This window comes from Orycteropus afer, unplaced genomic scaffold (assembly GCF_000298275.1).
Source record: "Orycteropus afer afer isolate SDZICR_OR568_19922 unplaced genomic scaffold, OryAfe1.0 scaffold00751, whole genome shotgun sequence".
NCBI classification, from domain to species: Eukaryota; Metazoa; Chordata; class Mammalia; order Tubulidentata; family Orycteropodidae; genus Orycteropus; species Orycteropus afer.
The window spans coordinates 144,303-165,665 of NW_006922338.1; the positions used below are offsets into that span (position 1 = coordinate 144,303).

The 21,363-nt window shown below is 52.3% G+C and overlaps 2 protein-coding genes across 2 annotated transcripts in view; one reads left to right on the forward strand and one right to left on the reverse strand.

Annotated features, from left to right (window-relative positions):
* The first annotated feature begins 1,845 nt into the window (after nt 1-1,845).
* HBQ1 (hemoglobin subunit theta 1) lies at nt 1,846-2,511 on the forward strand. Its single transcript, XM_007957444.1, has 3 exons — nt 1,846-1,940; nt 2,080-2,284; nt 2,383-2,511. Exons 1-3 carry the CDS (start codon nt 1,846-1,848, stop codon nt 2,509-2,511), a joined length of 429 nt encoding a protein of 142 aa, XP_007955635.1.
* Nucleotides 2,512-5,951: 3,440 nt separating this feature from the next.
* LUC7L (LUC7 like) overlaps nt 5,952-21,363 on the reverse strand; it is a 23,723-nt gene continuing 8,311 nt past the window's right edge. Inside the window, exons 4-10 of the mRNA XM_007957446.2 lie at nt 15,633-15,743; nt 14,952-15,095; nt 11,048-11,224; nt 7,898-7,986; nt 7,351-7,380; nt 6,572-6,739; nt 5,952-6,096 (exon numbers count right to left, since the gene is read on the reverse strand). Of these exons, the coding sequence (XP_007955637.1) occupies nt 5,952-6,096; nt 6,572-6,739; nt 7,351-7,380; nt 7,898-7,986; nt 11,048-11,224; nt 14,952-15,095; nt 15,633-15,743 (864 nt within the window). The remainder of the gene's footprint in view (nt 6,097-6,571; nt 6,740-7,350; nt 7,381-7,897; nt 7,987-11,047; nt 11,225-14,951; nt 15,096-15,632; nt 15,744-21,363) is intronic.

The following is a 21,363-nucleotide window of genomic DNA, read 5'->3' on the forward strand; positions in this document are numbered from 1 at the left end:
GCTGGCCTTCCTTTTCCTCCCTGCACATGCCTCCGAGACTTTGAATAAAGTCTGAGTGGGTGGCAGCCTGGTGTGGCCTGGCCTCTGTGTGTGTCTGCGAATGTGCCGGGGGTGGGTGGGGGTCTCTGCTTGGCCGCCGTCCCTCTGAGGTGGCTGGGGCAGGGAGAGAGAAGCAGAGAGGTGGGCCGCCGGGAGAGTGCAGGACAGCACCCCCACAGGAGGGCTCCTTCCCGCCTTTACTCCCAGGACAGGCAGGCTCACTGAATTCATTCCGCCCTCATACTTCACTGCGCGAGCACGCACGCACACACACACACACACACACACATTCGAGCTGGGAGATGATGGTCGCCCACCCCAGACCTTGCATCTCGCGGGACTCCTGTGCTGGACCACGTCGAGGACACAGCAGCCACCCCGTAGGGAGTCACCCTGGATGCCTCTGCCTATCAGTCTCCCCAAAGCCTCCTGAACACTGTCACAGTCTACATACAATTTGACAGGATGAGCACCTGTGGGCCCACGCAATCCTGTGGAGGGGCCCCTTTTATCTTGTTGCCACCCCCACAACTGTCCCTCCTGACATCCTGAGCCATCGCAGCCTGGTGCCTGACTTTCGAGCCCAGCTTAGCACCTACCTATGCCCTAGTGGAGAGGGGAACCAGGACCCTGGAGGCCCGGTTGGGCCCACACCTCTTGGTCCTTCTCTACTCACTGGGCAGGTCCATGTGGCACATCTGAGGGAAAGTTTGGGCGTGCTGGACCTGCCATCTCTCCCAGGCCTGCCAGGGCAGCGCCCTTTCTTCCAAGTCCAAGACTCCTGCAGGCTCCCTCCTCTGTGAGGGCTCAGTACCATGGTGGTACCTGATGAGTCCCCAAGAAGGGGCAGGCATTCTTCTTTTATTAGGAAAAATGGGGGGGATTTGCAAAGTGCAGAGATGGCCCAAGTGGCCATACTGAGGAATGGGTTACTACACTGTGCTCTGTCCACGCCACCCAGCCGTGAACGGAACGAAGCCCTGATCCACACTACAACATATATGAACCTTGATTTCACACTGCTGTGTGAAAGAAGCCAGACAAAGGGGGCACACGTCGGATGAGCCCATTCACGTGTAATGTCCAGAGTAGGCAAAGCCATTAGGACAGAAATGAGTGGTTGCTAGGGCCCTGGGGAGAGACTGTCTAAATGGGTGCAGGGTTTCCTGTGGGAGGAAAAGAGTTCTGAAGCTACATAGTGTTGATGGCTGCATGCCACAGTGAGCGGGCTTCACGCCACAGAACTGCCACTCTTAAACGGTTTGGATGGCCAGTTTTAGGTTAGGTCTATTTTACCACATGTTTTTGGTAAGGTTTAGGGTAGGGTTTGGCCCCCAATGTGTGCTACATGGGTGTCAGCTAGCTCTTGTTTTTGGGGTACATGGTAGGCCCTCAATAAGTATCCACTGCACTGAAAGGAACCAGTGCAACCAGACAGCACCTGACAGCTATTTTCGTTGAATTCGCACATGGACCCGGCAAGGAACTCTGGTCACTTTACGACGTGCGAGCAAACGTGCTGAGGGGCAGTCAGGGGACGCAGGCGAACGCCCGTCCCGGCCGAAATCCGGGCTAAAACCAGGGCTGTCTCTTAGCACACATTTTAGATGCTATTTCCTCTGTGGTGGACCCTCAAAGCGACCGGGACCTCGGGCTCCGGGGCGACTACGACGCGGGAGAGCGTGCGCTCCGAGACCCTCTCTGGGCGGGGCTCGGTCTGGGCGGGGCGCCCTCCGGGGCGGCGCTTGGCTGCGTCCCGGGCTGCGCCGCGCTGCTGGGACGCGGAGCGCGCAGCCCCGGTCCGCGATGGCGCTGTCGGCGGCAGAGCGGGAGGCCGTGTGCGCGCTGTGGCGGAAAATGGGCGACAACGTGGGCATCTACACCACCGAGGCCCTGGAGCGGTGAGCACAGGCCCTGCCCAGCTGCCCTGGGTGTGGCTCCCTGGCCACCCGCTCGGCGCGTCCCCGAACCCTCCTCTGGGGCGCCCCTTCTCCCGGACATCCGCCCCAGGGAGGCCGCCGACTGTCCTCTCCACCGCAGGACCTTCCTCGCCTTCCCCTCCACCAAGACCTACTTCCCCCACCTGGACCTGAGCCCGGGGTCGGCCCAGGTCAAGGCCCACGGCAGGAAGGTGGCAGACGCGCTCACCCACGCTGTCGGCCACCTAGACGACCTGCCGGGCGCGCTGTCTGAGCTGAGCAACCTGCACGCGCGCAAGCTGAGGGTGGACCCCGTCAACTTCCAGGTGAGGTCCCGGAGGAACGGTCCTCCTTACCGCCAGGGTTTAGGGGTGATGACACCCCGTGCGGGAAGCTGGGGGGCTGAGGACCCTGTACTCTGCAGCTCCTCTGCCACTGCCTGCTGGTGACCCTGGCCCGCCACTACCCCGGGGACTTCAGTCCTGCCATGCAGGCCTCGCTGGACAAGTTCCTGCACCACGTGACCTCGGCGTTGGTCTCCCAGTACCGCTGAAGGGGTGACAGGACAGCACCCTAGGCCCCGCCCCCAGCAGCCTCCCCACGTCTGAGTAAAGCCCCCAAGGCCGCAGCCTGCCTGGCGTGTTCTCTGGATGGGGCACGGGGTGGGCACAGGAACGGGGCGCGGCCCCAAATGCTGTGTCCCGTAACTTCCACCCGACAGTCCCTGGGGAGCAACGTGGTAGGGCCTCCAAGCCGGCTGAGCAGCGCTTGCCATGACCACGCCTCCGTGGGTGCACGCCTCCGTGAACATTAGGGAGCCGCGCCCCCTGCCGGCGCGCTGTGGAACTGCCTCTCTGCCGCCCGCCACTGCAGGGGGCCCAGCCTGCTAAGAGTGACCCGTACTGGGGGTTTAGGGGGATGGGAAAGCCTGGGGAGACAGCCCCTCCTTGACAGACTGTGGTGGAGGAATGCAGGTCTAGCCCCAGCACCCCGCCCTCCTCAGGAGAAGGGGCCAATGTCTCTTGGTAAATTCCGGCGCCCCCATAAAACCAATCAGAGCAATGCAGGATCCACTTCCTGCATCTCAGGCTCAAGAGTTACTCACTCCTTTAATTCCCACTGCCCACAGAGGGAGACTGAGGTACAGAAAGGTCACATGTGACACATACAAAGTCTCTTTTTCACACAGAAGCACACACAGAGGCACATTTAGAGGCTTTTAAGAAATGGTACAGGGCAATCTACTTCCGTAGTGATACTGCCTCAGAAACCCAAGGCGGGGTCGCCGAGTCCGGAATGACTCGATGGCACGTAACAAGAAATGGTACCTACAAATAACACTGGGTAAAAGCAGCCAGATGGGACTTTGTAAAGAGAAAAAACATTTCAGTGTGGGGTAGAGGGGTAAGAAGTTAACAGTGACAGATTTCTGTCTCCCACATTCGGCAGACCAAAGATTACTGCCCCTACTATACAAGCCGGACTCCCAAATCCCACTCCCCCCTTTCTTTTGAAGTCAGATAACCCCACAGAAAATAACAGTGGGAAGGACAGACTCAGCCCCACAGCCAACAAACATCTGCAATGAGGCTCAGAGGACAGAAAACCCAAGTTGAGCCCCTGTGGAACATCTGTGTGCGCCCCATGGGGCACCCCATGTGTGGAGGTGCAACTGTTGCCACCATCTGCCCTGGGTTGTGCCCGCTCCACGATCAACCCTGGATCTCCCAGCTCTGTCCCTGCCAGGAGCTCCTTCCACAGCCACAGGCCACGTGGTGGGAGATGCCAGGCCAGCCAGCACGCCAGCACCTCCAGCTGGCACCCCACAAAATTAAAGAAGGATCCCCTCCTCGATGGGCTCTGGTGGCACCCCTGTGCTGATCCCCTGAAACTTGCCAGTGGCCTTGTCATTGATAGACTGCCTCCCACCAAAAAGGCAAGCACTGGGGGCAAATTCCAGGCCTGGGCTGGGCTTCCCAAGGGTGTGTTAGCCTGGCTCCGTGGGTGACAGACATCTGAGCACACAGCTGGCAGATGCTACCCATCTTGGCATGGCTTGGGGATGGCAGGGTACCTTGGGGCTCAGGACAGGCTGGCTGGCAACAGGAAGACGTCTCACTGGGGCAGCGCCTGTTCACAGTTGTCCCTCAAGGGGCCCTTGGCACCTAGGCCAAGGCCAGGGGTTGAGGGAGCCTTCCGTTCTGAGCCGACAGCAGGGCTGCTTTGGTTTCCAGCTCAAGGGGGCCTGGTACTTGTCGAGCTGCCCACAGGTGGCTGCCAGGTCAACGTCCTTATCTGATCCCTCCAGTAGCTACTGGGGCCCCGTGTGTCCCATGGCTCTCTGCTGGTGTCCAGCAGGCCACTGCAGTGTGGGGACCCACTAGCCATTCCAGCCTTGGCCTCTGGAGCCATCACAGCCCATTAACCACCCACACTTTCTCCTTCATGGCTTAAACCCCACATCTGCACAGCAGGCACCCAGCCTGTCAGCTCCCATGCCCCTACTTGTGTAAGTACTCACCCCTTGACCCATGTCCCTTCTTGGTTTGGGATTCCTTGTGGAGGACTGTGGTTCTTAGGTGGGGCAGGGCCCTCTGGGTAGGGGTCCTAGTCAGGACTGTACCTCTGCACCCGCTGCCCACTCACCAAGAACCAGGAACCAGCTACCTCAGTCTTCCCCCTCTTGGTCCCTCCACATCCAGGACTTTCCTTGACCTACCTGGCTTCCTCCAGCTTGCACCTTCCCCACTGCCTCTGTGAGCTCCATGGGCTGTCATTCACACCAGGGCCTTTCAGTTCTGCCCCAGCCTGGGCTGTCCCCTGGGTGGAGGGCCCCACAGGACTCACCCTCAGGGAGTTACTAGCACTGAGGTCGAACTAGTCAGGACTGACTGCACTAAGGGAACACTGGGGGGGAGACCCCGGTCTTCTGAGGCCAGGACCTGCTGCTCGTGGTTCCTTTGGAGGGGGGGGGGGGGGGTTCACAAGGGCTCTCCATGGCCACAACCTTCCCCTGGGGTGAACGACAGCCAAGGACAGAGAGCACTGGGGTGGGGACCGGTTACAGCCCACGTGGACAGAACACACAGAGAGAGATACACCGCTGACTGTCCACACCCCAAAATCAACATCCAGATAGAAAGGGTATAAACCACTCAGCAGTGGCAGCTCTGAGGGGTGGAGGGCGGTGGTCTCACACCTCACAGGCCGGGGAGAGAGACAGAAACACAAGGCCAGACCCTTGGACGCGATGCCAGCAGGAGCAGCAAACCCTGTATTCCAAGATCCAACTCTTAAGCAAGATGACAGTTTAAAAAAAAAAAAGGAAAAAATCACACCTGCAAATCACCTGGACCAAAGTGCTCTGGTCCACGGCCCCCTTTGTAGCCCCCCTTCTCGGTGAGGCTGGGCCAGGGCTGCTCAGGGAAGGCCCTATAGCTGGCTAGCCCTGAGGGGGGTAATGTTTTTTGAGGGAGCGCATGTTCCTGGGGCAGGACAACAGGCCACAGTGGGAAACTGTTTGTCACAGATCTGCAGCAGTGCCCTCACATGGCCCCAAACCAGCTAGACCAAGGGGGTACCCCTAGGCCTGCAAACACCACGAATGGTCAGGCTGGTACCACCTTCATGACATGATCACTGCAAACGCAGGCCCAGACAGTAACACTCCAGAAAAGTGGAGGGAGCACCCACCCCGGGAAGGAAGGGCAGTGCTACTGTGTGCCCCGGCCTTCTCGGCGAGGTCTCCAAGCGCAGAGGGAAGAGCCGAGACCCCACCACGGGTGGGTGGGAAACAAGGCAGCCGTTGGGTTTATTTATTCCTACTCAACACAATCTCAAACACAGAAGCAACTCTGTACATCTCTACAAAGTCACAGCTAGCTCCCACACAATACAAAGTTGACGCTACAAAAGGTACGCAGCAGCCAGCAGACAGAGGGTGACTCTGGGCTGTCGGACGTTCGTCAGACTATGTACAGCGTGCCGAGCGGCTCAGATCTCGCCGGCCTCCTTTTCCTCCGACCTCCGCAAGGCCACCTTCCCGTTGGAGCCCTCGAGCCTCCAGTCCGTGGTGCCCCTTTCGTTCCGCCCTCGCTCCCAGGACTCCTCCTCTCTTGAAGCTCGCTCTCGGGAGAACCTGGGGAGGGGAACCAGAGGCTCAGGTGCCAACAAGTCAGCCCTCAACCCTGGATGGCGAAGGCAAGCGTCTACCACATCCCCAGGGGCTGTGTAGGTCAGGGCACCAGCCGACTCATGCAACCCACTGAAAAGTGAGGTTCGAAGAGACTTTAATACCAGAATCGCTGACTAAGATGTAAGGGAGCACAGGAGAACGTGAGGCAACTACGCACAGGTAGTGTGACCCACTCCACACACGTGAGAACGCCGACAGTGGGGCTGAGTGGGGCCGTGTCTGCTTGCCTCAGGGAGCGGAGCTAACACGTCGGGGCGCGACAGTGTCGCTGTGTGTGGGGAGCGAGCTCTTCCACACAGCCCGGAGGCCAGCCCCATCCCTAGCAGACCAGGCGTGGCTACAGGCCTGCTGAGAGCCCAGCAAACCCAGGAGCAGAGGGATCGCTCCTGCGGCAGCAGCCAGGGAGGCGGGTAGTTACTTGTGCCGCGAGCTCCGGTCCCTGGAGGCCCGGCGATGGCCCCGGCTGTGGCTCCGGGAGCGGCTCCGGTGGCGCCGGTATCTGTCTCGGGACCGGGACCGGGACAACTTCCGCCGCTCGCGGGAGGCCGATCTCGAGCGCCTCCGACGCCGGTCTCGCGAGCGTGACCTGGTAGAGGCAGAGAAGTCCTGCAGCACCCTGCAGGCCTGTCACACCCACCGCCCCCCAGACACCCCTCTCCAGAAGCCAGGTGGCCTTGCCCGGATGCCCTCTTCTCTCAGTGCCGTTTCCCCTTGCCCTGGCATCTAAAACTTGGGCTCCAAGTATTCCTGTCACTGCCTAGCAGACCCACCCCACTGCCACCCAATGAAGCCGTTTGCACCAGGGAACCCTGCGGGGTCCCAGCCACCATCGCCCTGCCCCCGGCTTAATGACCCTCCTCCTCTGTGCTCACTGGTCCAGTCCACCCCCCCCACCAAAGACCAGAGGGCCTTTGTCTCAATGTTGCTCTCTGCCCTACCTGCCAAATGCCACTCAGGAGCTCTGGTAGCGTCGTGCCTAAGGCACCTGACTGCTAACCAGAAGGCTGGTGGTTCAAACCCACCAGCCACTCCTCAGAAGGAAAATGGGGCAATTTACTTCTATAGTGATACCTCCTCAGAAATCCAAGGAGGGGTTGCTATGAGTCAGGTCTGACTCGATGACACATAACAACAACAAGCCACTTAGTAGTAAGGAAAACACTCATGACTGGGAAAGTTACTCTGGAAACCACCTACCTCTTGCGGTCTCTGGTCCTTGATCCAGACCTGGAAAGGGGAAAACACCCGTCACTCGGGCTCTGAGGGACGGGCCACACCCCTGCAGCCCCTGGGGAACGTCACCCTGGGCAGTGTACACTTCACCCAGTCTGCCTGTGGCGCAGACACGTTCCTATGACGAGTGCCCTCTCCCGCCTGCACAGAGCAGCATGCGCTCAGGTATGGGATCAGCCAGGCATCCTGTCCATTAACCATGCCTTGTATTGTTTTTCTCTCACTGGATGTTTAGGCATTTAACGGAGCCCCGGGTGGCGCCGACAGGGAACACACCCCACTGCTAACCGAACCCACAAAGGTGCCCCGAAGAAAGGCCTGGTGACCAGTTTCTGGAAACACAGTCTGGAGAACCTGATGGAGCAGCTGTACTCGACACACACTGGGTCACCACTCGTCAGTCACCACAACAGCTTGCTTTCTTAGGCATCTGAGCGCTCTTCTGAGCAGCTCTGTGGCCACGGCGCAGGCAGACCCCTACCGCAGGGCAGCGTCCATCAGCGATGCTCACCGTCTGCTCAGCCGCTCCTCCCGCTCTCGCTCCTCTCTCCTCCTCAAGCGATCCTGGTTTCTCTTCTCCTGCTTCTCAGCCACAGTTTTCTACATAAATGAGAAGTTGAGAAGATGAGGTCAGAACACAGCTTAGCACAGAGAACTTACAAACCAGAGTTACTTCACTCATTCACTGCCATCAACAGTAAAAGCAAACACGCCTCATCACCCCGCTTTATAAACTCAGGGACAAAGTACATGTGCACAGAGGTACCCCACTTGTAGATCACAGAAGCAACCCAGAAAGCTGGTTTACTACCCAAAGGACCCCACAGGCTTTGTGCTAAAATGTAACAGGTATGCTGAATCAAAACACAGGTGGGTGCTGTGGCGAAGCTCCTGCTGGTTTAGACCCTTGGTGGGGCCAGCAGGCCAAGGGGTGCCATGAACCCACAGTACCACCTTCAAAACCCAGCAACTTCCACTGCTCTTGAGTCAAGAGGAAGGAGAACAACAGGGAGGCAGGAGGGCCTTGCACTGACAAACAGGGACTCAGCACAGCCCCGCCCTCAGGACTCCAAGCTATCAGAGAGGACATGAGAACAAGAGGATTCTTCTAAATGCTTCCTGTGGTGGAGTGTGTCCTCTCAGGTAAGTGAGCTAGCAGGGCCTGAGAGAAGTCTTTCTTTTCAAGACACCTCCAGGGCCCTTCCCGCCTCCACCGCCAAACCCTCACCTGATCGGGGCACACAAGGGGCAGTGCTTCCGAGGAATCTGGTGTCCCCACGTGCTCCTTCCTAAAAGACCACCACACAGGCCTGTGCTCTAGGCCCTGTCTCCTTTCCATCCTCAGCCCATTTCCCTTCCACCCGACAGAAGAAAGGCCTTACTCAAATCTGACCTGTGTGTGGCCCTCCAATGCAAATGTCTCGGAACAGGACTGATGTGTGTAGCCCCAATGCTACTTCAGGCCAGAAGGCCCAGCCACCCACCTTGTCCTCCAGACACACTCCCAGTGCGTTGTGCTGCTAGTTTACAAATCACATCTGTGATGTTTAATACCCTCCCCTAGCCACAAAAAACTAAAATCCTCGATTTCTAGATTAAGCACTTACTTTTTTCAATATTCAAATCTTATTTTTTTTTTTAATTCAATACATTCCAATTAAAAAAAAAAAAAAAAAAATAAAGTAAGATTTTTTTTTTTAAATTCAATACATTCCAATTACGACATGTAGCATTGGGAAAGTCAACTGCGAAGGAACTGTTTCAAGTGCTGAGGAGCAAGGATATCTCCTTGAGGACTAAGGTGCGCCTGACACAAGCCATGATATTTCCAATCGCCTGGTATGCATGTGAGAGCTGGACAATGAATAAGGAAGACCGAAGAAGAGTTGATGCTTTTGAGTTGTGGTGCTGGCGAAGAATGCTGAAAGTACCGTGGACTGCTAAAAGAACTAACAGATCTGTCCTGGAGGAAGCGCAGCCCTAATGCTCCTTGGAAGCAAGAATGGCCAGACTTCGTCTCAGCTATTTTGGTCATGTTGTAGGTCATGTTCTCCATTCCCTGGAGAAGGATGTCATGCTTGGTAGGGTGGAGGGTCAACGAAAGAGGGGGAGGCCTTCAAGGAGATGGATTGATACGGTGGCTGCGATGATGGGCTCAAGTATAGCAGGGATTGTGGGGCTGGCGCGGGATCGGGCAGTGTTTCATTCTGCTGTGCATGGGGTCGCTACGAGTCGGAAACGACTCGACAGCACTTAACAACAACTAACGACAACATTCCAATTTCTGATGCAGAAACACATGTTAAGAAAAATAACAAAATGCTTTGAAGCATAAAACGATTACATTAGGACAACATTCTGAGGTGACAAGAAATAGAGATGTAATTTAGAAGAATATAAATTTTCCAACTGCTAAAGAGGAACACTTCAACAGAGATGACAGAATGTATGAAACTACAGTATTGTTTATATTCTATTGGAAAAACATGAAATGATTTTACACTTTTTTAGTGATAAACTTATAAAGAAAAATGCCAACTTACTGGTGAAAGAATATACCACCTCTCAGAATTAATTCTGTGGGGGCTCTCGCTGCCTCCTCCCTCTCTCCACCTGGCGAGTCACACATGTCTGCCCCTGGTACCCATGCCCCTCCCCCTGCCACAGCCCTGTGTCTCTAGTGAGCGGCCCCTTCTTGGGTGTGCAGAGGCCCTGGGCTGTGGACAGTCTGTGTGTGTGTCTGTATATTTGCAAGGAAGCCTACCTGCTCCCCAAAAAGGTGGAGTTCCAAGTATCTCAAACACGCTCAACCTTACTTTTCCACATGTAGGATTCCAAGCTTTCAGAGCCTAACCCAGGAGCCCTGGCAGCATCAACCAAAAAGTCTGCATTTGAATCCACCCAGCACTTCGGTGGGAGAGACCTGACAATCTGCTCCTGTGAAGGTCACAGCCTAGGAAACTCTATGAGGCAATTCTACTGTCATAGGGGTCATCTCAAGTTGGAAATGACTCAAGGCATTCAACAGCAGCAACCAAGGAAACCAAACCCCAAACCAAACTCTCTGCCATCGCATCAGACCTGACTCATAGCAGCCCCTCCTTGGGTTTCCGAGGCGGTATCACTTCGGATATCCTCCTGCTCACCCGGGAGGACACACTCCCAAGGAGTCGGTGGGTTTGAACTTCCAGACTTCTGGTTAGCAGTCAAACGCCTTAAGCACTATGCCACCAGAGCTCCCCAACTAAGGGAAGTGTGGGAGAAACAGGCTGTCTGGGCTGGGGGTTGGGTGGGGAGGGGAGTGTAGGACTCCCCTCACCCTAAGAGACAAGGAGCCTCCGAGAGGCTTGAGTGTGTTGTCTGCCGTCCAGCCACCACTCTAATACCTGCTGCTGTCCAAGGAGAGACTGGGGTCCACTGGTCCCTCCCTGCCTCTGATTACAGGTGCCTGGGACTGAAGCTGTCATTTTTTTCTACCAACAAGGAGGTGCACATTCAACGAGATGCCATGGTCTCTTGTGAACACAGTGGTGTGATCTGAGTTTTCCAGTACAAAACTCATGGCATGTTAGAGAGTTAGAACACAGGGCATTCTAGAGTTAGAGATGGGGAAGCCAGGTAGACCTCTTGGGTTCCTCCGTAACAGAACATGTGATCTTACCCTAAGCTGGTCCAGCTTCTCCCGGATCTGAATGAACCCCAAGTGTAACTTGCCCCCAAAGTGGTCTGCAAGACGTCGGTCATTGTCATGGAGACCAAGGTAGGCTGAGCAGACCTCGCAGACACGCAGCTTCTGCTGCTGAAAACTGGATGCAGGCATGGAATTTCTGTACTCTTCCTGGAGAATGGGAACAGAAAGATACACGTGAGTCATGAAGAACTGGCTGCCACTTACCCAACTTGACGGGACTATCTGGAGCAGTTGGAAAAATGACTTTTAAATAAGTTAACATGACTTTGTAGCAGCAAGGAATGTTCTTAAGAGACAAGCAGGATAGAGCCTGGTGAAACCACTATGGCCCCTAGCTGCCCTTCAGGTCTGGAAATGAACCCACACCTGTGGTTTCCAGCCAAACAAAGAACAGGCAAGTGAGTTAAACATTTACCTCAAGTAGACACACACCCTGGAGAGAACAATCATGGGAGAAGGAAGGGCTGCTTATGCACAGGGAGACAGCTCAGGGTGCAGAAGAGTATGGAGGGATGGACACTGGGAAGAGGTAACTATGGGGAGGAAGTGGGAGGGGAGCTGTTGCATTGTAAATTTTGGTCAATGACATGAGACAAAGTGTATGTGAACTGCTGCATGAAAAGTGAATTTACTCTGTAAATCTTCACCCAAATCAAAATAAAATTTAAAAAAAAAAAAAAAAAGAGAGAGAGACAAGCAGGAACCTGTCTCTTCCAGAGGAGCTGGCAGAGATCCTGGGTGTTGCCCAAGTTTCCCAAGGACCAGGCCCATAGCACAGGGAGTAGCTTCCAACAACAGGCTCTCCAACAGCCACATGGCCAGCCACTGCCAGGAAACTACTCCACAGGGTGAAGGACAGATGCACTAGCATTATCTTCAGAGAAAACAGTATGCCAGCAGAATGGAACAAACATCTCTGTGGAGTCCAAGTTCAATCTCGGGGAGTGACGTAGCCTCAAGGCTCATCACTGCACAGCGGCAAGAGACCAGAGGCCCGAACTCCGCAGCTTGTGACCCATCGAAAAGGCCCCTTCCAGATCCACACGGAACAATCGCAGGGCACAGTCACCCACTCATCCAAAGGAAGAGCTGCCATCATTAAATTAAGAGTGCCTTATATTATCCCAGAGACTACAGCTGGAAAACATTAGCTTTGACCTCAACTGAGGACTGACAAAGCAAAGGCTCCTTGAGATGTCAGCTGTCAAGGGAGAGGAATAAAAGGTTTTCATCAGCATGAAAAACCAAAATTAAAGGAAGAGCTGGTGTGAGTAACTTCCCATCCACCCACACATCTAAAACCACAGTTTCCCTGTTGAATCTGTGAGCACGGGAAACACATGGCTGCTGCTCCCCTTCAAGGCGTTTGTCTAGGAGCCCCCTGATCACACACCAACAGAGGTCAGGATGCTCGCTGCACAACTGCTTCCAAGGGTGAAAAAAGACAAAGCACACAGAAAACCACCAGTGCACAGTCATATATTCACAAAGCAGAATTCCACTGCAGTGAAATTAAGGACCCTTGTGGTGCAAGGTTAAGCATTCGGCTGCTACCCAAAAAGTTGGTGGTGTCTGAACCCTCCAGCCACTCCGTGGAAGAAAAGACCTGCATCACCTTCTGCAGAGATTTCAGCCTAAGAAACCCTATGGGGCAGCTCTCCACTGTCCCATGGAGTTGCCTAGCACATTGACCAACTCAACACCACACAACAATAATACATCAGCAGTAAGATGACTGAGCAGGCACCTAATCACACAGCAGCATGAGGAAATCTCCCAAGAATGCCGAGTAAAACGTGAGACGCAGGACTGTGAAATGCCCATGCATATGTGTGTACACACTCACGTACATCTGCAGCTGTGTGGGGTGGTGAAAAGCTTGATGCACCCGGTATGAATTTATATCGCTTGTGGATACGCATGTGCACTGAGTATAAAACGTGAGCTGAAAGGTGCACCTGAAGCACGCAGCCACCAGAGAGCGATGGGACAGAGCAGGACCCGGACCCTCACTGTGAAGTGCAGGATCTCAAACACTGATGAGCCGCCCTTCCTGTGATTTTAAAACGTTAAACGCCACTCTCTGTTACCTTTCAAAATAAAGTCTCTGATTCTGTTGCGTGACAACAGACGACAATGAAAGGCCACACAAACTGCAAGATTCCACTGATTCCTGGAATAAATCATGGAGCCAGACAAACTAGAGGGTTTGGGGATCTGAGAAGTGGGTGTGGCCATTACCTCGGATGGAAGGGTCTTTCATGAGCACATGACTGTCAACGTCCTGGTTGTGACTTTGAATGGGTAGAGAATCAACAATTACCCCAAAATAAAAAAATGAATGAAAAATTAAATAGCTTCTCAATCTTTTCTGCGAATGTACCATCCGAGTAACTAGAAATTATCGTCCAGGGCTCCTGTTCTTCCAATGGCAGTGTAATCACATCTCTAGCTTCTGAACCCCTCTAAAAGCCTCAAAAGGCTAAGGGGAGACACCTTCTGACTACTACATACGCAGCCTGCAACTGAGAGCAGACCGAACACCAGCTCCTGCAGCACCTTAAGGAACAGGGATAGAAGGCAACACACGAAAACTTCATCCCACACTGGGCTGGCCTCTATGTACCTAACACCACACCTACATCATTAACCCTGTGAAGTCGGACTGACACATACACACACACTAAAGGTTTTTTTTCAGAACTGAAATACCCACCCAATGTCACCAAAATGGAACGACCGTGTAAAACAAGGGACTTCACCCTTTGGAAAGTCACAGGACTTTGGCAGTGTCACTCAGGATGCTGAGTCACAAATGTTGCCTCTGCAGCCACATGGCCCAGCGCTTCTGCCAAGAATGGGGCAAGGTCAGTGCCTCAGTGAGGGGACATCTACAGGCCTTCACTACACAGACAGACCATCTCGTTGTGAGCTGCTTTCTTCTTCCACCTCCTTCACGTTATCAGAGTTAAGAACAGATCTCATCTAGGGAAGTCAATAACGGGATGCCAGCCCACTAGGGCTCTAAAGTGCTAGTTGGGTACCAACCTTGCTCTGCTCACCCCAACTTCTGAAAGAAGATGAGCTGTGGGCTCACTTGCAAGGTCCATCACTCCGTCTCAAGTGACTGAGTCTCAGTGGCCTCTGACACCCACAAGCTCCAACCCCTTCACTGACTCTACTTTATCAACCATGGCTGAGCCTGAACAGTGCCAGACCTATGCGCTGACTGACTCAGGGGTATGATGGCCAGACAGATATGGCCAGGACCCCGTACTCCATGACCCAAAGCCCCTCTTAAACAAGAGTCCCACCTCACTGAGCACTTAGCTTTGTTTGAACAAATCTTCACGTTTGCCCTTTCTTGTCTGCACTCCCCTACTCAACCCCCAAGCACAGTGTCCCTAGAGAAGCATCTCTCACACCAGAGCAGCACCTGGTATGTTCACAAAACCCCGCCTACTCGTCAATCAACCTCAACTTACAATGACCCTGCAGAACAGAAGAGAGCTGCCCAGAGGGTTTCCAAGGCTGTCATCTCACAGAAGCAGACTCCCTCATCTTTCTCCCCTGGAGCAGCCAGTAGAGTCAAACCACCACCTTTTCCATTTGCAACTGAGCGCTTAACCATTGCACCACCAGGGCCTCCAAGTCTACCCAGCCATACGAGCTAAACAGAAACTACAGCCACCAACATCCCAGAGAAGAAGAGGGACTCAAGAGAGACACACACAGACACCACCGATCCCCCTGGAGCTCACGGCAGGTAGGTTGTACGTGTCCTCTACAGTAGGGTGCTGCCCTCAGAGACGGCAAGGCTGCCCCACTCTCTCAGCAGTCCCCCTCCCCACACTGAGGAGGTCTCCCCACAGACCTCCGCTTCTTTCTTCTTTGTACGGACTTTCTCCACCTCCATGAGGGTCTTCTGGGATTCGTCCACATTCCCCTCTGCACCCAGCTGCTCGGCTTTAGCAAGCAGCTTTCCTATTTCTTCATTCAACTCGTGGACTTTTTCTGCCTGAGAGGAGAAGAGAATGAATCAGATATGCAGACGCCTGAAAACAAGGCTTTAATGCAAAAAAAGGCCCAAGATCCGTGCTGGATCACATCCGTGTTTTCAAATTTAAAATCGTCACTGCCATCGCTGTGGCCTGGACCACATCACACTGCCCCTGACTCCGTGGGGCCCAGGCCCGTGCCGCCGGCTGCTGCACAAGCTGCTCCCTATGCTGCGACATGCCCTCATGACGGGGCTTTACCGTGAGGGATCCATTCAGCACCTTCAGTCCGACCAGCAACCACACATGTCCTACAAAGCAGCACCTTTACAACACTGAAAGTGAGAGGAGGAACCCCAACCCCCAGGATGGAAGGCAAAGCAGCGAAGCCAGCCACCCTGTGGCCACTACGCCATAGCCTCCCTGTAGTGGGAGCACCCAGGGCAGTGAGCTCATCCTTCATGGACACCCTGTTGCACTGACAGGGCCTAACAGCCGCCTGCACCCCTTGTCGCTTAGGGCCCCTTTTCGCTCAGGGCAGACTTGCCCAGGCTCACCTTGGCCGACACCTCAGCACTGATCTCCTCCTGGGTCTCTGCTAGCCGCTTCTTGGCAAGCTCCGTTCTGCGGTCACACTCCGCAATGAATGACTCCAGGTGGTCCATCGCCTGGGCAGGAAGAGCAGAGAGCTGTAACCTCGAGCCCATCAATGGGATGGGAAGTACAGGCCTGATGGTGCCTTAGAACTGGTAGGTTCAATGAGATCTCAGACTACACTACAGCCAACACGTCCACACCAGGGGAAGTCAGAATGGGCTGGTTAATCCGACCAGCTGTCCAGAGCATGGTCTCATCTGATTTACACATTGAATTCCAAAATTCACAAAAGGACAACCCCCAACCCTCAATATCACTGTCAGGAAAAGTGAGAGAACAAACCCATGGACCTAGCGACAGTGCTCTCTCCAAAGGGAAGCTAGTGACAAGGCCCTCTACTGAAGACTGGTGGGAGATACAGGAGGTACTCACTGGTCTCTGTGCCACGCACATGTTATCCCCTCCCGTCCTAAGAGCAGAGTCCCCCCTTCCACCTCAAAAACAAAACAACAGAACAAATGTTACTGAGAGCTGGGAATACGTTCCAATAGCTTGCTGTCAAAGCTGCAGGGAAGTGGATTACTAGTCACCCAAAGAGACCGACACGGAGACCTGCTTCCTCGGTAAAGAGGTGGCAAGAAATGGTAAGGAATAAATTTTTAAGTCGCCGCATATGCCTAACTAGGCAAAAGCTCCAGATACATACACAGACAGAGAAAACAGGCAGGACGTCACTTCCCAACAAGCAAAAGGGGTGGCCTGTCACCAGTAATGACAGGCACCCGAGGTTACGTCAATTAGCTTGCTAATGTCGGCATTATTTTAAACAATTCAGGTGAATTCAACAGCACCATCTACCACCAAAACATACAGAAAAGATCTCTGAGGCGAGATGAGACGACAGAAGAAAATGAGGCCAAAGAACAAGTGATGGCAACAACCTGTCCTCTCTGTGGACAGAGATTCAGAAAGCTGGGGGACAGTGACCCACCAGACTGTGATTCAGGCCAGGAAGCCAGATACTGGACAGGTTTACAGGGTGGCTTCAGAAAACACAAATACTTTCCCCAAACACACATCCAGCAGTCAGCCAAGGCAGGGGAAGAGGCTCTCAGATGCCACCCAGCCCCCAGGACACTAGAAAGAGGCCCAGTTACACATGCTCTGGGGGCGTGGAACACAGGACTGCATCTGTCATCGGTCACCCAAATGCCTGCTGTAAGCGTTTCACTGTGTTCCAACCAATCAACTGGGAAAGTAACATGTCTGTCTACGTATACTCGCACAGGCAGAAACTCCTGGAAAGACAATGAGGTTACCAACTGTTGACACCCACTGTGTCCACCTGCCTTCACCCCAGGACAACACCCTGACAGACCAGCCTGAGTCATCACCCAGGCAGCATAATCTGACTGACTGCCAGACAGACTGACCAACCAGGGATGCGCTGACTGGGGTCAAGCAAGGGATGGATACCTGACACTTTGTGGCCTTTCTTTATGAACCAATGCAACTATCTGCATTTTCAGCAGAAGTCAAACTGGCTACTGACTCAGATGTCTGATAACTTGAAACGAAAACTAACTCCACACAGAGAACTGCAATGTTTAACCGTCACATCCTTTCAAGGGTGGCTCTGCCCTCTCTTCACATCAACGTGCTTCTAATTCAATTGGTTCCCAAACCAAAAAAAATGAGGTTTAAATTATAAAAAAGATGCAAGTTTGAGTCCAAAAATTAGGGTCCCAGCAGTGCTTAGTAGCAGCAGCGTAAAGTCTGTGAAATGTGGCTGGTGGGTGGCTGAAAGGCTGCTGGCACCTGCCGCATAAGCTGCCAGTCTAGCTTTCAGCGTGGCCCAGAATGGCCATTCTGGATGATCTCCCTCCACACACATGGTCATCTGGCACTGGTCCCTGCCCAGCAGCAATGACCAGGGAGCCTGAGAGGCGCCCTTGCTGCCAGAATCCCCAGGCAGAAGGCTTCCCTTCTGGTTGAAGAAACTGGGGAACAGCTTCTAGACGACACATGGAGTCTGGATTTAAGGACCCTGTGGTCCGGCAGCAAAGCCTGATTTTCCGTCCTCCCGCCAGCCTGGTATAAGTGAGTACACCAAAACAAAAAACAAACCAAACCCACGGCCATAGAGTCCATTCTGACTCGCAGAGACTCTAGAGGACAGAGTAAAACTGCATATAGGGTTTCCAAGGCTGTTCATTTCTACAGAAGCAAACTGCCTCATCTCTCTCCTGAAGAATAGCTGGTGGGTTCAAACCACCAACTTGCAGTTGGTAGCCGAGCATTTCACCACTGAGCCACACCGAGACTCCAAAGCAGGTATATGACTACATACTGCACATCTGCGAGGGATAATCAAAACTGGTTTCATCTGGCACATTAAAAGCAGTCTGGAATCAGCTGACACAACCTGCTGCTTTGGACACTTGTCATAAACACACCACAAACCATTCTCAAGAAACTGTGGCTGGCCTGGTGTGGTCAGGCTGGGCGCAGCCAATGGTGTGCCGAGGACATCTTTTCCTAAGTAAGAGGCGGTGCACTTGCGGGTGATGAAGTACCAGAGGTCCCTGCATCAGGTTCAGGCTGAGGGTAGAGGCTGGAAATAAAGGCCTGCAGAGAAACCTTTTCACAGACCCGGGAGTTTGGTAACTAGCCCCTCTGCTGTCGAAATGACAAATGCAGAGACCTTCCTCACCCCACAGCTCCAGCTCTGGGACTTTCCTAGGCAGAGGCACACAGGTGCCAATATGCACCGCTATTCTCTGCAGCACCACAGCCCCGACAGACGACTGGCCACGTAAAATGCACACGTAGCCAGAGGAGAGAACATGATCAAGCTACGTACAGATGGGTTAGTCTCAAGAAACACTGCAGAGGCAACACAAAAAAGCCCTGTATAGAGTAGCAACCATTTGTGTGAGAAAGGGACGTGCGTGCATGCACACCCATGCACTGTCTGGTGTCCCCATCAACACTAAAGGAAACAGAAACATCACAACAGGTTGCCTGTGAAAATAGCCAAATGCTGAAGAAGGCGACTTTCAGAAATGCCTCTCAAATTCTGAGCCACGTGAACATTCCATGTATTTAAAACATTAATGCTGTTAAAGATGCAGTGCCCCCCGTGAAATCACTGGTCCAGCAATGCACCCCAGGGATCCTGGGAGGTGGCCAGGTTGAATAGGAGCTTCACAGTTGGTGACCTGGCTGGGGGCAGCCTACAGCTTTGTAATAAGGACTAGAAATGATAATCACACTTCTGGACTTAAAGAATGAACATGTTAAACAGACATCATGAGGGTACAAGTCAGCAAAATCCAGAATGTAAAAAATTTAAACACTGACTTCTTCAACAATTAAGAGTAAAAAGACTTAAGCGTATCAACCAAGTAAGATGGTGTGGCTCTTGTACTGGATGCTGAATCAAATAACTGTTTAAAAAAAATCGCTGGAGGGAAATCTTGGAATGTGAACACAGATTAGCTGATATTAAGGATTTTTTTAAAATACTGTGATTGTTATTAAAGAGTCCTGATTTGCTAGACATACCACTCACAGATGGAATTATCTACATAGGCCCTACTTAAAAGAATGCGGTAGGAAAACACTAGGCAGGATAAAAATGAAACAAGGAAGACTTTGTGTCTGGTCACTAGGACTAGGGACAGGGGAATTAGTTATTCTTTTCACTTTTCAATGTTTTAAATTTTCCTTCAAGTTATTTTCCCCCAACCCAAAAGATGCTAAGTACAGGTTATATATAACCAAGTAGAGCGCAGAGTTTTATATACAGGTGCACAGACCTTCAAACACTAATGGCAACCGTGAAGTATTTAAAAAGAAAAAGACATGAGGTTTGCTTCAGCATAAGTAATAGGAAGAGCTGATCGTGATGAAGTGGAGAGGTGGGTGCGAAATTCTTCATGAAAACAAACTTGAACAAAAACTTTTTAACAGGACATGCCAGCCCCTTTCCGCAGCAAAGCCTTGGGATGCTGACCTAGCACCACCCTGTACTGGCAGTGCCAGGGGCTCCCAGTACCTGCTCTGAAATGGAACTTTTATTATTTGACTGCTAACCCAGGAGGCTGGTGGTTCAAATCCACCAGCCACTCCACACAGAAGAAAGAGTAGGCAATCTACTTCTGTGAAGATTTACTGCCTTAGAAACCCAAAGGAGGTCACTATGAGTCAGAATTGACTCGATGGCATGAGTTTGGTTGTTTTTTTTTTTAATTGTTTTAGGTGACAGTGTGCACAGCCAAACAGGGTCCCCTCTGAAGACGTCTGTATAAACTGCTCTGTCTCACTGGTTACAATCTGCGTTTGTCAGTTTTCATGATTTCCCTTCTGCCTGTTGTGTGTCCACTGACCGAGTGCCCCTTCCCCTCCTGCATTCTCATCTTTGCTCATGGGTAAATGTTCAGTTTGGTCTCACACAGTTCACTGTTTAAGGATGACACTGTTGCTTTACAAGCCAATCTGTTATTTGGCTGAAAGGTGACCTGCACAAACAGCTCCAATTCCAAGTTCAACAGGTATCTAAGGGTGACAGTCTTGAGGATTCCTCTAATCTCCACTGGTCCATGAGATCTGACCTTTTTTAGGAATTTGAGCTTGGTTCTCCCATTCTATCCAAGACCTTGCACCGTGACTCTGGTCAGAGCGGTTCTTCTGGTCTCAGGGTAGATAGGCCATGGCTCACGTGGGCTAGCAGTCCCACGGATGAGCTGCTTCTCTGAGCCTGACTGCCATCATTCTCTTTTGCTCCATAAAAGGAGAGACCAATCATCATGTATTAGATGGCTATTTGCAAGCTCTGAAGACCCCAGACTACTGACCAAACTGGAACATACACAAAAGGATCTTTGTAACCATGTTATGTCAATGAGGTTGTCCCTCTGAGATTATAGACCAAACCCTTTCTTTATCCCAGTAAACTGATCCTGTGAGTTGTTTGGATGTCTAGGAAGCTTCTGTAACCATGCCTGTTGTGAAATAAAACTTTCAAAAATCAGTGTGTGTGGCATTGAAGAATTCAACTGTTTGTTTCATTTTTTAAGTGCCCCGCCCTGTCCATTTTGAAGCTACATGTAAGGAGCCACCTGTGGGAGCAGACAGAACCCGAGGTTTTCCATCATAACCAACCTCTCTGTGCTTTCAAAGTGACATCATTAAAAACATGAAAGCAATACCTGTTCACTGCCAGCATACCAAAGATTTAAACAGAATTACAATCTTCAGGATAGAAACTTTGTATCTATTGCTCCAGTATCCTAAGCAATTCTAAGTCATCAAGCAGGTTTCTCAAACATTAGTTCCAAGGATATAGTCTGCATCATAAGTGACTCACTTCCCTGTTCCTGGGCATTTGTTACATCTAATCGTTTTACCAACAACCTGCTAGAAACAACTTTGTGCATAAACCATTGCCTATTTCTTCAATTATATCCTTAGGGCAGAGATTTGCAAAAGTCACAGGATAGAAATACTTGAAATTTTCATGTCTGCCTATACTATTAGCCATCTGAATGACCTAGTAACTTTATATAAAACCAAAACCATAGGGACGGATAGACGGGTGAACAAGCTAAACAATTATGTATGTCTAAATGGAGAGTGTATCCAAGATCATATACAGGGTTGGCAGACAATGGGCCTCTCGAAGAGTAT

What these genes read in the sequence shown, in the direction of transcription:
- HBQ1 (XM_007957444.1), top strand. Translation starts at nt 1,846, where the DNA reads ATGGCGCTGTCGGCGGCAGAGCGGGAGGCCGTGTGCGCGCTGTGGCGG. An exon ending in ACCACCGAGGCCCTGGAGCG is followed by an intron (nt 1,941 to 2,079) that starts GTGAGCACAGGC and finishes TCTCCACCGCAG; the next exon opens with GACCTTCCTCGCCTTCCCCT. An exon ending in TGGACCCCGTCAACTTCCAG is followed by an intron (nt 2,285 to 2,382) that starts GTGAGGTCCCGG and finishes TGTACTCTGCAG; the next exon opens with CTCCTCTGCCACTGCCTGCT.